This window comes from Candoia aspera, chromosome 16 (genome assembly GCF_035149785.1).
Source record: "Candoia aspera isolate rCanAsp1 chromosome 16, rCanAsp1.hap2, whole genome shotgun sequence".
NCBI lineage: Eukaryota > Metazoa > Chordata > Lepidosauria > Squamata > Boidae > Candoia > Candoia aspera.
In genome coordinates, this window is record NC_086168.1 from 11,982,083 (window position 1) to 11,998,293 (window position 16,211).

Below are 16,211 nucleotides of genomic sequence, written 5' to 3' on the forward strand. Positions count from 1 at the left end.
AAATGAAGTCTTGGGTTAATTTACCAGTGAATTAAGGGCCACGGACACATCTCTCCCATCCAGCCCTGTGCTTAACGGGCGAATAAAAAGGGTTATGCGACCCTCACACCCAAAAACTCCCACTTTCCTGCATCTCCTGCACTGATTACACCACACCACCCACCCAGCCTGAGTTAAGCATCTTCCCTATTATTGCCCTTATAATTAATTCGCAGACAGGAAGATTTGTTTAAGAGCAAATCAAAATCAACCTCTTTGTCTTCATTCTCAATTTGTGAAGTCCTGGAGGACTTCTCTTTTGCACATTCAGTAGGGGGTATGCTTAAAGGCAGGTTCAATATAATTTTAAACAAATACAGATTAAAAAAAACGGTAGAGTCAAATCTCCACATCCAAGAAACAAGGGTAGCGAAGTTTTTGGAAGTCTCATTTTTTGCCCCCTCTTTGCTTTTTCTTCACCACCTTGGTCTTTTCTTCAATGAGCTTCAAGCCCTGCCTCTTGATCTCCTCCCGGTTGGGCACGTAGCTGTGGTCAATGTCCCCAAAGGTAAATGCTTCTGTGGGGGGTTAAAGGGAGAATGAGGAGAAGGAAGGAACTGGAGCAGGCAGCTCGCTAAGCAGTGGAACATACGTGCCAGGCCACTGACAAAAACACGAAACTGGCAATGGGTCAGGAGAAGAGAAAGAGTTCCTTGCTTGTTTTTTTTCCCTCCAAACATTACAGCTAGTCCTCGCTTAATGACCCTGAGAAGGTCATAAATGGTCATAAATGGTCATAAATGGGCCATAAATTATTTTTTCAGCACCATCATAACTTCGAATGGTCACTGAATGAGTGGTCGGTAAACGAGGATTACCTGTATATCCCAACTTTTGATGGTGGGAGAAGATGGGAGATTGGTTCCTTTGTCAGTGTTGTACCCCAGGAGTTGAGGGCTGCACGGATAGTGCTCCCTGCTCCTGTTTTTCCCCACAACGGCCACCCTGCAATGAAGGTTGAGCTGAGGGGAGACTAGACCCACACCTCCCTGGGGCCAGGGCAGCGCCTTCTCCGCTGCACCATGGTGGATCTAGCACAGGCAACCTTCACTGGGAAAAAAACGAAAGGGTATTTCGCAGGGTAGCTTAGGAAGAGGACTCAGCTGAGAACTGTAGTTCTGGGTGGGAGGAAACTAACTCTCTTCAGCAGGTCCTCACTTTCTGATCTGGCAGCAACAGCCCCCCAAGTGAGGCTCAGCCCGCGGCTGCATGAACGCCCACTGGGATCTGCTTGGAGCACTGCCCCTGCTGACACCCACAAGGCAGTACAGACCTCTGACATCCTCTTCGTCCTCATCAAAGGCGATCCTCAGGTTCTGGGGCTCGTCTCTAGTGCTCTCCTCTAGGAAATTCCTGAGGTCGACAAACGTCTGCCCAGGACAGGTTAGGATCAGAAGGCAGCAGGCAAGAGATTGAAGGGGGCGGGGAGAGCGTGTGATGAGCAGAGGCACCACTGTCATGTTCCCCCTTTCAATGTTCTGTTAACATCGTAACGTTTCACATGTCAAGCCGTTTTCCGTGTATACCCGCCTGGCTCATTTCTGGGTTTTTCCATTCCTGCGCTCTGCTTTGTTTTGAAACTTTGGAATGTATGTTTGGGTTTGCAATCCTATTCAAGGTTACTTTCCCAGGCGCGTGTAATGGATCCTAGCACCTGGGAGGGGGTGCGTGCTGACGGGTGCTTGGGGCGGGACTGGATTGAAGGCAAGGCTTTTAAGTTTGTATTTGGCGCGCTTTTGCTCATTCTCAGCTTTCTCTGTATTTGCATACTATTCCTTTAATAAATCAGTTATCTTTAAGCCCAAGCTTGTGAGACTGAGTATTTGGGATTAGGCAACCATTACAACCACCATGTTCCCAAGATGGCACACTGTAACCCCATCGGAGGCTCAAAGCCTTTTTGCCCTGCAACGGGAGGCAGCAACCGCCCGGTCTGCAAGCAGAACCAGGCCGTAAGGTAAAGGTAAAGGTTTCCCTTGACGTAAAGTCCAGTCGTGTCCGACTCTAGGGGGCGGTGCTCATCTTCGTTTCAAAGCCTTGGAGCCGGCATTGTCCATAGGACACTTCCGGGTCATGTGGCCAGCATGACTCACGGAACGCCGTTACCTTCCCGCCGAAGCGGTACCAATTAATCTACTCACATTTGCATGTTTTCGAACTGCTTGGTGTGCAGAAGCTGGGACGAGCAACGGGAGCTCACCCCGCCGCGCGGTTTCGAACCGCCGACCTTCCGATCGACAGCTCAGCGGTTTAACCCGCAGCGCCACCGCGTCCCCCTGAACCAGGCCGAGTCAGGGCTAAAGTGTCCAAAGCTGGCTCGGGGGCTAGGAAAGACTTCTGGCTGAGCTGGGGCATCTCACACCTTCTAGGAGCGAAGTCGGGATCCTGTTAAAGCCCGAATCACATTTCCCGGGTGAGCATATCCTGGCTTGCAGGAGAAGCTCTCTCGCTCCTGGCACAGCATAAAGGGGGCGATGGCAGCACGGCCCTAGGAGAAGACTTGCCTCGTTGCTCTCCTCCTGGCTGAAGTTGTACAAGGGCAAATTGAGAATCTTTCGGCTCAAGAGCAGAAGTTTCGCTTCACAGAAGTGCAGCTTCTCGAAGATGTCCTCCATCCTGGGGAACTCCTAGAGAGCGGGGGAGAAAGGCCCAGGGGCAGACCCTCGGCATCTGGGGTTGAAGCTGGCCCCCCAACCTTTGTCCCTGCGGGGAAGGGGCACAACCCAAGGGAAGGACGGCCGCCCCCCCCCCCGGTTGGCTCTCCAACTGAAGTGGGAAGAGAGGGATGCCCTGGGCAGAGGGCCCCTCGGATGCCTGCCTTGGGCCACGGCCCAGGGGCTCTGGCTGGAACAACTTCCGAGCCTGCAACAGACCTGCCCAGGGACAGTGATGTCGCACAGCCTCATGATCAGGTTGTCGACCCCGTTCTGAAAGTGGAGGAGAAGCTCCTGGTTTCTGGAGGCCTGGCCGCGGACCTGCAGAAGCCTTTTCTCCTCCTCCTCCAGGTTCTTCTGCAGAGTCTCTTCTAGCTTCTTTGAGCTGGAAGGAGAAGCCACATTATTTTTTGAGGGGGGGGCAACTGTGGCCAGAGGCGGCCCTGGGACGCTTTCAGTCGCAGCGCCTCCGGCCTGCTGAAGAGCTGGCAGAACTGGTGGTGAGCACCTGAGGAAGCCCAGGGACTGGTGGAATTTCAGCTCAGCTCGCTCCAGCTCCAGGGCCCTCAGCTGGGCCTTGAGGTCCCGTCGCTTCTTCTCTGATTCGGCAATCTGCTGCCGCAGGTCCTCCTCAGACTTCTTCTGGGCCATGAAGCGCCCAGTGATATCCTGGCAGGGGAGGGCAAAAAGAAGGGGAAAAGGAGCTCACGCCTGCAGGGCCCCACTTGCCGTCCTTCGGCTGACGCGTCCCTTCCCCATGCCTCGCCTCACCAACTCTCCTCCTCTCCCCCTGCCTCGGAGGACCCCTTCACAACCTGGGCAGGGCTTCAACTGAGTGCCGGGGGCCTGAGAAGAGAGGGATCCTCCCAGCCCTGCTAGAGACCGGAGGGCTGGAGAGCTTTTGCATGCCAGCAAAGGTGCTCCGCCGGGTGGGAAAGCAGGTCATTTTCACCAGTTCAGGCAGCACAAGGGTTTCTGATGGGGCTCCGTATCTCAGGCCCACGTCTGAAAGAACTTAGAAGATGCTGCTCCTGGCAGTGTTATTGGAGAGTACGAAAAAGGGGCTACCAGGATGCAGGGCTGCTGAAGCTCTCGCATTGCTCATGGCTGAGCCTTGGAGGAACCCAGATCAGGGCAAAGAAACCGGGGACTGGGGCCGGGGCCAGGCGGGCAGAGAGAGAGCCGCCGTACGTACCCAGAGATGGGAGCACTGCACGGCACTTTTGATCTTCTCCACCTCGGAGGTCACCAGGGTCTGGTGCTCAATCTGGGCCTTGGAAGCCTCCAGCTTTGCCCCTGGAAGGAGAGGAGGCTTTCCATCCAGAAAGGCCTTCTCCAACTAGGTGCCCTCGGGGGGGTTTGGCCACAACACCCACCATCCCCAGGCTGTGCCCTTTCAGAGGAACCCTGAAACATCTGAAGATTACCCCTCATTCCTTCGCGGCCCATCAGGGCAGGGAAGTCCATGTCTCGCCGGGCTTGCTGATAATAAAACCAAACAAACATATTAGGGGAAACGGGGCTCCCACAAAAGGCAGGGGAGCCTCAGGAAGCCCGCCAGGGGGGCTCGAGGCACCAACCCTCAACCTCCTCTCTGTCCCCCCTCAGAGGCATCCTGCCCTTAAATGTGGAGGGTCTACAGTAGCCAAATCCTTTGCCTCCGGTCCTGACTCCAGGAAGGACTCACCATCCGCCGGTGCCTCTCGCTGGCATCCTTTGTGCGGATCCGTTCTATCTGTTTCTTCTGGACGCTAAGCGCATTTTCCCTGAATTTTTTCTCAGCAATTAACTCACTTTCTGTGTTGGTCATGTCTGCCTGTAACAACAGGGAAAGGGGGGAGTGGGGGGAGTGCTGGTGGGGAGGCTGAGGGGGCAGGAACCTGTTCTCACCTTGGCGGCTTCCATGGCTTCCAACATATCCATGGCCATCAAGTCCATCCCCTTCAGTTCCATCTTAGTGATGCTCACCCGGCGCTCCAAGTCATCCAGGACGAAAGGAAAGTGGGAAAGCTCCTGGAGAGAGGAAAAGGCTCTGGGAAGCAGCCCTGGGCAGAGCAGGGAGGCGACCCGGTCCCAAGCACAGCCATCAGGGCTGCCGCTGAAGCAGGAGGCAGGTACCAGCTCCATCCCTTCCTTCTTGCTCGCTCTGTCCTTCATCTCTTTCTACTTTTAGAGCCCACAAGGTGAATGAAGTGGCCCATTTGGATCAGACCCAGGTCCCTCTGCGCGCAAGACGACTGCATGCGGAGGCAGCCAAACTGGACTCACATCCCTCAGGAGGTCCAGCATCTTCACATACAGGATGTAGACCTTTTCTGCAGTCACAATGCTCACGTGCATCTTCTCAATGTTATTCTCCAGCTGACGGATTGTCTGCACACAGAAAAAAGGCTGAGGAAAATGCCTCTGTAAAAAAGGCAATGCCCTCCACCTCCCCTGGACCAACAGCATCCCTGAAGCTGAGACAAGAAGCTTCACTGATGTCCCTGGAACAATCTTCCCCAACTCCCATCGCCTGCAGGCTGGAGATGTTGGGCCTATGGCCCAGTGCATATGGAGACTAGATCTTCAGAGCTGATCATCCTGCCAGCTACCTGCCATAAGTGCTTCCCAAGGTATAATTTCCCCGGAATCATGCCCCTCCCTCCATGGGCATTCTAGGACCCTTGTTCCAGGGCAGCGCAGCCACCCCTCTCACCTGGAGCTGGACCTGGGCCTCAGGACTGGCCGTTTCCAAGTCCCTGAGGTCCTGCAGTGTCATCTGGAGCTCTTCCAGGTGTTTCCCCCGGCGCTTGACTTCATACAACAGGAGATTGTGGGTGTTCATCCGATCAAAGACCCGGTTGCTCAGGGCCTCTCGGGCTTGCTAGGGTGGGGCAAAAGGTGGAAGGGCATTTTGGAGAGACCCAGAAGGACAGGCAATGGGGGAAAGCTGTGCTGGTCAGTTACCTCCACAGTACATCTGGCGAAAGCGTTCTTCTCTCGGCAGGCTCTGCTGATGGTGACGCGATCGTGCTATGAAGACCAGAGAGAGGGAGGGTGAGGGAACCGGAGAACCAGTTTCTGCCAAAGGTACAGCTGGTGCCACCCCACGTGGCAGCGGGCAGGCTGAGAGGGCCTGAAATGCAACAAGCATCGCCGTGCCCATTGCTCTCTCCATGGGGCAGGACTAGTCTGGGCCAGGGAGAGGCATGGGAGAGACCCGGACCTCTTACCTTCAGCCCAAGATTCAGCTCCTGCATCTCTTCCCGCAGGGTGGTGCGCAGGAAGCCGATCAGCTTCCTGTTTCTGCGCTCCGTCTCCTCACTTCCTTGAGTGAAGAGCTTCTTCCCTTGTTCTGGAAAGAATCACAGGGCAGAGGAGACTCACTGGGGGGCCATCGGGGGAAAGGGATGCTGGACTAGGCAGGCTTTGTACCAAAGGCAGCAAAACCCTTCGAGGGGCTTCTCAAATAAGCATAAGCCCAGGAACAGCCACTCCGGCTAATCTGACCAATGCAAAAGGCCTGCCAGAAGCTTCCCCCTCCCAAATGGGACCCTCCAGGGCAGAAGATCCCACGGATCCACTAAAGCGAATGCACTTGGCGGGCCCGAGAAGGATCACCTTGGATGTGAATGATTCCCTGTAGCTCACAGATTTGCTCCTTAAGGTCTCTTTTCCTCTTGAACCTCATCGTGGCCCCTTGGGATCACGTCTCACCAAGCTCCCGAAAAAAACCCTTGTGCCCCGAGAGAGAGACAGCAGAAGGCTCAGGGCCACCAGACTGCGCTCTCTCATCCCAACCTGGATTTGTACAAGACTCTGCTGCGGCTCTGTGACACCCGATGGGAGATTGTGATGCCTTTATGCGTCACCAGGTTCTAAAGGCTCCCCCCGTGGAACCCCGTCAGGGCGCTCTTGATCAGAATTCTTCCTCAAAGAGCTGGCCAATTCCCCCATGTCTTCCGGGGCTGGTCCAGGGCCCTGCACACTTCTCCCCCGAGCGGGTCATTCCCAGCCAGGGAGGGAAGTGCCCAGCTTACCTTCCATCCCAGTTTGGCCTTGCCTAACAAAGGATTCTGGGGCTCTGCCAGTTCCTGGTTCCAGGCTGGCTTCACCCATAGCTCCTGATGCTGAGTTTCACCTTGAACCACTGCTTTAGCCCATCAGTGCTGAACACATCCACACACTCACCTGGTTCTGCATGAATCTCCAAACAGTCACCTTTCCCAGGCAATCGGGCCAACCAGCCTGTTTCCTGTGGGATTAGCTGAGCTGCCCATCATTTCAGCCGGCAGGGAGTGATGCTGGAGATCTGTTTACATGAAACAAGAGAAAAAGAATGCATTTCAGATTTCTGTCCTGTCAACAGCCTGATGAACCCTGGCTGCTGGCCTTCAATAGTAACATTGTCTATTTAGAATCCAACGTCCAAATTGAAAACCTTGGAAGGTTTACAACCTTTGATGCTTATAGCATTCTCCCGCTGTTTGCTTTGGTTAATTATTCCTTGGGACAAACCATGCGGACTACAAGAGAGGGCTCGGAAGTCTGCAGGCTGAAAGACCCCAAGTCAGGATGCAAGAATCAACGCAAGAATCGCCAGGAATGGCCATCACGCATGGTGCTCTGCAAAGGGCGAGGGGACAGAGCTCTGCCCCAAAGGACCTACAGTCTCAAGGAAGGTTACAGTTCTGCAGGCCAGGCCAGTGCTTGGCGAGACCCCCTTGTCTCAGCTGAATGAACTGGGGAACAGCTGGAGGGAAGCCCCCTCTTCCCCATGTCCAATACATTTCTCTGTCCCCCTCCTCTGAAGGGGAAAGAGGTTCACACACACACCCTCAAATTCAACTGGGAGGCTTTTTGCAGGAGACCTGCTTCCTGGGGTTCTCAAACACACACATCCAATGCAAGGCCATTCACCTTCGGGGCAGCCTGGAGACCAAAGTTCGTGTTTCCTCATGCTAGAAAAACAAGGCAACTGCAACGCAGGATCAGAATTGCCTTCAGACGTTGGACAGAGCAGGACTAAGAGCCATGAAGCCGCAGGGGCTTCTTCTCATCTCTGCAGCCGTCTTCCTCTTGGCCAGCGGCAGTCCAGTCACTCCAGCTGACCACATCCAAATCCAGGAGGATTTTGACGAAGCGAGAGTAAGACCCCGCTGGGTTGACCTGTTAAAAAGAGGAATGGGCTTTCTATGGGCCTCTGGTCCCCTTCCCAGACACCCAGTTAGAAAGCTCCTCTGGTCCCTGCAGAATCCCAACCTGCAGATAACATCCCCACCCCACCCCCAGAACCGCCGGGCTCCTTCTCTCTTCCGAGTCTCATTAGCTCAACTTTATTCCAAGTACTCGATTCCCATTTTCTGGCGGCCCTTCTCTGTTTTAATGTAGCTGGGGGCTTTGAAAGCCCAGTCTTCAATTTCTATGTGCTGCACCTTTTATGTGATTGTTATGGATTTGGTATAAACCACCTTGCTGTTTGCAGCTGGTCACACACCTCCAAAATAGAATAACCACGGCTCAAATCCTAGTTTTGGAAATATCATAAGAACCCCCCACCCCGACTGAGGACTGTGGCATAATAATACTGTTGCCAAGGGCCAGAGAAACACCGGCCTTTAGGAAGGGAGGAAAACTGAGCCAAAGTCTGCTTTCTGTTGCGAGGCGGACAGGGAACGCTGCTTTGAAAGAACCTCTGTTTTTGTCCTCGCCAGGTCTATGGGAAGTGGTACGTTACTGCTCTTGCCACAACCTGCAAGTGGCTGAAGAAATATAAGGACCAGTACATGATGGGCACTCTGGTAGTGGCACCGGGGAAGACAAACAAGGAGCTCTCCGTGACCTCCACCCGGCTCCGGTAGGTGCGGCCTGGCAGAGGGAAGAAGGCCATTCAGCTCCTTGCTGCAGAACGGGCACCCGGTCCTTCTGTGAGCCCACAGAGGGGTGCCCAGGCTCCTCCGCCATCCCCCTGGGAAGACTGTGATGCCCAGGAAAAAGAAGGGCAAAAGAGCAATTGCCAAAATATTACTGGGAAAACCGCCAGTAATTAATGCCACCTAGCATTCTCAAGGAATCAGGCAGGGGAACCTGGTGACAGGCATTTTCTTCATTTAAAAACGCTTCCTATTCATCTAAGGGGGCAATTTATCCACTGTTAAAATTACTTTGGACTCCGGCAGGGAGCCGAGGGGTGTCTTCAGAGCCACAAGAGAGATGGGGAACACCCGAGCCAGCAGCTCCATCTGCAGGGTCCGCAAAGCCGAGCATCCTTCCCCTTCCTCTTAATGCGCCTTCCACGGCCTTATTGAAGGCCGAAGCCGCAGCCACGTTCTCAGCCACTCTCCCCACTTCTTCTTGCAGGCAGGGCATGTGCAGCCAAGCAGTCGGAGTTTACCAAAAGGCCAGCACCCCGGGAAAGTACCATTACTACAATTCCAGTAGGTTTGGAAACGCCTGCCGAGACCCCTCCTAGCGCTCAGCGGTCCCCAGGGGTGGCTCTGGGGATGGGGTTTCCTAGTCCCACTTCTTGGGCCATGGGAAGATTCGGGGTGGAGTTACTAGGAGTAGACCAATGAGGCCGCAGCAGCCGATCGGAGGGGAAGGGGCGCTGCCCCCCAAGGCTTCCTCGCCCTGCAGACAGACAGTGCAGCCACCCACGGCACCCAGAGCAGGCTCCAGAAAGAGCCAGCAGTGCTGGGTGGTTCCCAATCCCTGCAGGCAACGAACCGGCTCGTCCAGCACTTTGAGGTCAGGGTTTAAACAGAAATAAAAGTTGAACGCAGAATTCCTGCTCTGTGTGATGCCCTCTAGAAGCAGGACCTGTCCTTAGAAGGGAACACAGTAAGAACCAGGGTGGGAGCTGCTGGGGCATGCGAGGGGGGGAGAATCATTCTGCCTCCCTCTCCACCCCCCCAGTATGGGAGACTCAGGTTGAGGGCTATGTGGCTCGCACCAACTACGATGAATACGCCTTCGTCGCGTGGGAGAAGAACAGCAGCTACGGATACACCATCACAGCCCAGCTTTACGGTACGTGGCTGCTACGGGGGTGGAAGCAAGACCGAACACGGGGGGGCTGCAGGGTCCCAGAACAGAAGGCGCGGGCTCTCCACTTTCCGAGCCAGAGAGGAGCCGCTGAGGGCTGGAAATGCCGCCAATGCAGCGCCAGGGGGTTGCCCTCACGGCCTTGAGGGCACCCCTCCAGGACCTGCAGAGAAACTCTCCCAGGGTCCCCACTGCCTCCAGGAAGAACCGTCTCTCCTGCCCCCAGCTGGAAACGTGGCACCATCCACCCCAGGGGAAGCGGTCCCCAGCACAGGTTAGGGAAATCAAGGGGGATTAAGGGCCAAAAGCAGAGGAGGGCTCTGTCCCTGCCACGGTCTTCATGTTTACCTTGCTTTTCAAGCAGGAAGGTGGCGGAGGGGGGCAGGAGAGTTTGCCCTCCAGCACCGTTGGGACCAGGGCCAGGGAGAGCCCGCCATAAACTCAGGGACAAGTTTCCAGCCCCCTTGGCAAACAGCCAGGTCAGCCTTCCCCAAAGGGACAGTCTCAATTCCGCTGGGCAGCCCTCGGGTTCTGTTTTGGGAGGAATGGAGTCTGCTCAGAGGACACTAAGCACACTGCTTCCCACAGTGGTCAGTTAGAGCCCTGCGAAGCTCAGCAGGAGAAGGGGACGCCCTCCAACGCAGTGGTGCCTTCTCCATCACGTGTCCACCACCCCTGAAATTCAGTGGTAGTCTGCTACTGAAGGGGGAGGCTCCATTCAGCAAAGCTGCAGTGACTGCTTTTGAATAGCTGATGAATTTAACTGGCTGTATTGCAGGAGCTGGGAATGCAAAAGTCACATGCCTTCTTGTCCTGTTTAGGAAGGAGGCCCGAGCTGCGGGAGGACCTGATAGAGGAGTTCAGACAGTTTTCTGTGAACCTGGGAATCCCTGAAGATGCCTTTTTCAGGCTGACAGAAACAGGCAAACCGGGAGCCAAAGAGTGGGGGTGTCTTTCCAGGCCGGGAGATGCAGGGAAGGGGGGGTTGGGGAAAAGAGAGGGAGTGAGCCCCCCCCCCCATGACACAATCCTCTGAGGCTGTTTGCCTTCCATAAACAAGCTATGGGGCAAGACACCCCAAAAGCAGCCAAGGGGATACCCACCACCAGGCGGGCAGCCAGATGCAGTGCCGGGAGACCACGTGGCAGTCCCAGATAAGAAGCAGAAACGGCTTGAATGTATTAAAAGGAGATTGCCAGGAAGTTGGTTTTAAAAGGTAAAGTCCACCGGCTCCAAAAACCTCGGCTGCTTGAGGCGGAAGCAGGATCCCTGGACCGGGGGCTCCTCTGCCCCCCCCTTCCCTCAAAGTGTCACTTGCGGGGGAGGCAGGACTTGGCCCTGGGTGCAGTGCCCCCCTCTGACCAGTGCCTCTTTCCGCAGGGGAGTGCGTCCTCCCAGAGCTGGAAAGCAACCTGCAGGTATGCCATTCCGTTGAGGGGGCCAGGGGCTCAGCCCTAAATGCCTCCCCACCACCGGGGCTCAGGATGCAGCACTGGCCAATTTTCTCTCTGCAGAGAGACCGGAGGAGCACCTGGGATGAGGATGCAGGGTCTGCTGACGACTCCCCTTCATTTGTGGGGGGCAATCGGGAAGGTGAGCACCTCGGGGGCCCCGGAGGCTTCCAGCAGCCGCCACTGATGGAAGGACCCTCGTCGGCTCAGCCTTTCGAGCTGCTGTGCAGAAATCTGTAGGCCCTCTCCTAGCCTCCAAGTGCTGGAGGTTACCCTGCTCCGTGGGCGGGGGGTCAGTCAACGGGCAACGCAGGGCACGGCCCCAGATTACGCCCCCCTCAGGGTCGCTCCTCCTTCCCCGCACGGAAGAGCTGTCCTTGAAGGCACCCTTCAAATCAAACCCGGCCGGCATAAGCCCCTCTCCTCTGGCCAGCTGTAACGCCCCCCCCCACCGCCCTCCCTCAGATTTCTGCCTGAAGCCGAGGGACCCCGGGCCCTGCCTGGGCATGGAGGTCCGCTACTTCTACAACATCACGTCCCAGAACTGCGAGAAATTCTTCTACGGGGGCTGCCGGGGAAACCAGAACAACTTCAACTCGGAGCGCGGCTGCCTTCAGACCTGCCGGACGGAGGGTGAGCGCCAGCAACCCGGCCCGAGGGTAGCCTCCGCCCCGCCACCGCCCGCCGGCTGCCCCCCCACCCCAGCAAACTTTGCTTTCCTCTTTCCCTTCAGCGGCCTGCCGGCTCCCCGTTGTCTCGGGAGACACCTGCAAGGTTAAATTCTGGGCCTTCGATGCCAGCCGGGGCAAATGCGTCACCTTTGAGGGCTGCGGCGGCAACGCCAACAAGTTCTACCTGGAGAAGGAATGCCAGGAGTACTGCGGCGTCTTCCCCAGTGGTACGGTCCTCCCCTCGGCGGGCTCCGCATCAGGAAAGCAAACTTTTTCCAGCAAGACCCAGGAGTTCCCCGTTTGGGGATGCGATCCAGGGGGGTCTCCCAGGAGAGAAAGAGAGAGAGAGATGGTGCCATCTTCAATTTACACAAGAGGGTCTTCTTCATCCACACCCCCAATCCACGCCTAAGGAGGGAGGGAGAGCCGGGTCCTGCAACCTGAGGCGCAAATCTTGCCGAGCCGCTCACTTCGAGGGCCTCTTTGGCTCTGCTGAGCTGTTTGGGGGGGGGGGGGGATGAGACGGCAGCATGGGCCAAGGGGGCCGGCTGATCACGGAGACCTCCTCCCTCGCCCCAACGATCAACCTGCCTCTTTTCTCCCCTCGCAGATGGGGAGGAATTCTTGCATCTCTCCGCCCAGTGAGATGCCAGAGGAGAGCTGCAAAAAGCAGGACGAGGATGGCCGCGCGATTTTCAACGCAGGCTTCCTGACTGGGTCGGGATCAATAAACGCGGCCGCTCGGACTGAACCAAGCGCCTCCGCGCATTCTGTGGCCGTTTCCTCTCCTGGCTTCCTCTCCAAGCCACGCACCTCCCAGCCCACGTCGCTTGCTAGTCCGTCCCTTGCTAGTCGCGATCCCGCGTTTCGGCTCCCCACTTCTACTATCCCAGTGCGCTGACTGCGCCCTAAACCTGCAGCCTTTCTCTCGCCTCCCCGCTGAATCCTTCCTCGAAAGGGTGTCGGGCAATTGCAGCTGTCACCCCTTTGAGGTAGGCCGGCTCAAGAACAGACACGGCGGCGATGCCGTGAATGTTCCTTATCGCTGCTGCAGGATAACAGAATCTTGAAAGCCTGCCAGGGTTTCCCTCCGCCCATCTTATGCCAGACAAAATCAAGGCGGGTTATTTCGAGCGTCTTTCTTATGTTTCTGGATTGAGTAATCTCTTCTGCAACCCCCCCCCCCCGCGCTTTAACGGTTTGTTTGTTCCTTCCCCCTCCCAAGGCCAGGCCCACGCCAAAGAGTTTGCCCACCGTGGCTTTCAATTCTGCAGAAACGGTTCTGTCCCCGCTTAAAACTGGCAAAGGTTGCAACCAGCACCTGACAGGTGCCCGAGGAGCTGCTGGAAACCAAAGGCCCTCTAAGTACCCGCCACCTGAGGGGCCTTGAGTGCCACCCCTTCCCATCAGCCCCCCCCCCCCAGTCCCCCAGGCCTTTCCTGTGACCAGCCCAGCCCTGGGGGCGGAGCTTCTGCCATCCTCTCCCTGGGCGGCTGTTTCCCCTTGGTACCAGCAGGGGGCACCAGGGGCCAGCTTTGTCTTCCCCAGAGTTTCCTCCAGCCTTTCAGAAGGCAGACGTGCCCGACTGGGCATATGTGGGCACGGATGTGTCTGCCCCACTGCTGGGAGACACCAAACACCAAGGTGTGGTCTGCCTGTCAGGGAAAAAAAATCTACTGGAGTGTTGGGGGGGGGGGGCTTTCACCACTGCCCTGCCCCAAATTGTTGCTTTTTTCAGCATTTCACAGCTTCTTCCTTATAGGGCAAGGAGCCTCCCCAAGTCCGCCTGTTTGGGCATACGGGGTCCCTGGGGCCACCCAAACATTTCTCAGCCTAGGTGGAAGAGGCGCTGGGACAGGAACGCTTTCCCCGTGAGCAGCCCAGCTTCCCCGTGCCATTTGGTCTCCTGTGCCAGGGCGAGAACAGTGGGAGCCTTCCACATGTGCCCTTGGGGGAAGGGACGTGGGGGGCATCCTGCACCGGCTTGCCTGCGGCTGAGCCTTTGTCCCTTTGTCCCAAAGTTGGCCGGACAAAGGGACACCCCCCCCAGAGTCTCTTAGAGGGTCTTGCAAGGGGGACGTGCTCACAGATGGCAGGGCCCCGGCCGGGCGACTTGCTCCCTGCCACACCAGCCTCACCCCAGCCCTTTCCCACTGGAGCCACTGCTTCTCAGCCCCCTCCCCACCAGGGGCAGCCATTAAAAGAAGAAAGCGACAGTTGTCTCCAGGCAGGGCAAGGATCTGGATGACCCGGATTTTCTGTGTGGCTGAGCAGGGTGAATGACGCATTGAGAGGCCCATGGCTGGCACCTCCGCCAGGGAAGACACCCTCCTCCCATACTCGCCCCTCGCCTCGCATTTTCATTTCCGTCCTGGAAGGTGGCCGCAGGGGGAGACCATCCTGCGCTCCCATGGGTGTGGGGGGAGTGGGATCTGAATGAGGAACCAGGAAGCTGGGCTCAGAGAATGCAGTGCTCTGGGGGGGGCAGCCAAACTGACATCCTCTCCTCCCCACTTGCATTCTCAAGCAGGACCAATCTGGGGAGATCCCCCCTCCCATCTTCCTCGAGGGACTCCTGACTCTGGGCCTCTGGGCAAGGAAGCAGGATGCCAGGGGTGGTCCCACAGGGTATATGTCATTGGGGAGATCACTCCGGTGAAAGCCATTCAGCCCCCCCCACCCCAGTTTAATGTGATGGGAAGGGGCACCAGAGCATCTCCAAGGAGGATGGGAGGGAAGTAACAGCAGGGGGAAGGTGCATTCCCCACTGTTAAGGCTGCCCACTCCCTGCTTCTCCCGGGTGGATGATTGCCCCCATCTGCCAACCAAGCTCTAAAATGCTAACCTGCCAGAGTGGCGACACAGAACATTTGGTCACGTTATAGCTAAAAGGAAGCCTTGCCTCCCCCTCTCCTCCCATGAGGGACTTATATCCCAATTTCCACCCATTTCACTGGGGTGGAATTCCAGGGGCACTGCCCTGCCCAGCACAGCCCCTCTGTTTGGCCAGGACTGAGACCACACGCAGGGCAAGGCTTGGGGGCATGGCTGATCCCCCTCGGTCTGCAGGCAGGTTCAAACCCACTGCCCCAGAATCTGGCCGGTCACCCCCCTGGGGGCAGCGTGCTTCCCAGGACGGGCCTCAGGCTGCCCTTTCCAGTCCAGGGGCACCAATCCCCGGAAATGGGCTGGTGGCCTCTGGAGCCATTGGAGGGAAGGGGCCCAGGTAGATCCTTTACCCAAACCATTCCACCACCCGCTCACCCCTGCACCCCAGCACCATTGGGAAAGGCCGCCCGAGAAGCCTCCCTCCCTCCCTCCCGGATTTAATGCAACGCTTTGAATAAGGGAGCTCCCTGTTTAATGGATTTGAATGTGAAAAGCTGGCAGGATTTGGCTGGTGGGAAGCCTCCTTTGTTGGAGCTGCTGCTCCTGGCATGGCTTCTGGAGCGCCCCCCAGCCCCTTTCTGCAGACCTTCATTAGCATAGCAGCTGCTTGAGAGAGGGGACTGGGAGGAGGGGGGGCTGTCCTGGGAATGAATAGCTGAAAAAAAGGCTGAAGGGGGACAGTGGGGGTGCCAGAGGGGGAGGGAGGCTGAAAAGAGTCAATGCCTCTTTGAAAGAAACAAGAAGGGGTTCTGGGGGGGGGGGACAGGCCCGTCTTGAGGAAGAAAAGAGCCGAGAGATGGGGGCGTGGCTGGCAGAGGGGGGGGCGGCTGAGGGAATGGGGACCCAGGAAAACGAGGCCTGAATGAGACCCCCTTCTGCACACAGGGGACGGGGGCTGCCTTTTTTCTGTGGCCCCACCAAGGCGGGCGAGGGTGTGGGAAAGGCCCAAAAGCCAACAACGGAGGGACGCTCACGAAAGGTCCTGCCCTGCACGGAAGGCGGGCTGCTTCATCACCCCTTTGGGCAGAGGCTGGACAGGCCAGAATAAGGAGTGGCAGAGAGGCTTCTGGCCTGCAGGGGCTGGCTGTAGACCAGCATTCGAGATGCGAGGGTCAACCCTGACCCCCTGGTTTCCTGGGAGAGCCCAGTCAGCCTGCTAGGGGATGGGTTCATGTGGAAGCAGAACTCCCTGCTTCTCCCTCAGTCCGCCCCGGGCACCATGCAAACGCTGCGTGAACCACGTCCCCTCCTGGCGTCCTTAGGGATCCAGACAGATTTGGTGCATCTTTCAGTAAACCCCTTCTCCAAAAACTGGACTCTCCTTTAGCTAATGTAAAAACAGCCACTTCTTGTCTTTTTTTCCCCCCAATTATTCCTAAACTGATTGGCTTCAGCTCAATTTCTTGTCTGCTATATTACCCTAATGATGCATATTTCCAGCCAAGGCCCTGAAAAGTATGTTGAAATGGGGCCCTCACAGA

The 16,211-nt window shown here is 56.8% G+C and overlaps 2 protein-coding genes across 2 annotated transcripts; one reads left to right on the forward strand and one right to left on the reverse strand.

Annotated features, from left to right (window-relative positions):
- Positions 1-257: 257 nt before the first annotated feature.
- On the reverse strand, positions 258-6,860 carry CCDC183 (coiled-coil domain containing 183). Its single transcript, XM_063316513.1, has 14 exons — positions 6,297-6,860; positions 5,909-6,030; positions 5,643-5,708; positions 5,392-5,559; positions 4,962-5,066; positions 4,584-4,706; positions 4,381-4,509; positions 4,121-4,175; positions 3,889-3,989; positions 3,202-3,362; positions 2,913-3,078; positions 2,544-2,666; positions 1,313-1,409; positions 258-557 (listed from the first exon to the last, which is right to left on the reverse strand). Exons 1-14 carry the CDS (start codon positions 6,364-6,366, stop codon positions 427-429), a joined length of 1,617 nt encoding a protein of 538 aa, XP_063172583.1. The 5' UTR covers positions 6,367-6,860; the 3' UTR covers positions 258-426.
- An 849-nt stretch (positions 6,861-7,709) lies between these two features.
- AMBP (alpha-1-microglobulin/bikunin precursor) lies at positions 7,710-12,614 on the forward strand. The gene is made up of 10 exons (XM_063316511.1): positions 7,710-7,823; positions 8,390-8,532; positions 9,036-9,112; positions 9,591-9,704; positions 10,541-10,642; positions 11,100-11,137; positions 11,234-11,312; positions 11,636-11,803; positions 11,904-12,068; positions 12,452-12,614. The coding sequence occupies exons 1-10, from the start codon at positions 7,710-7,712 to the stop codon at positions 12,484-12,486; spliced, it is 1,035 nt and encodes a 344-aa protein (XP_063172581.1). The 3' UTR covers positions 12,487-12,614.
- The last annotated feature ends 3,597 nt before the right edge of the window (positions 12,615-16,211 follow it).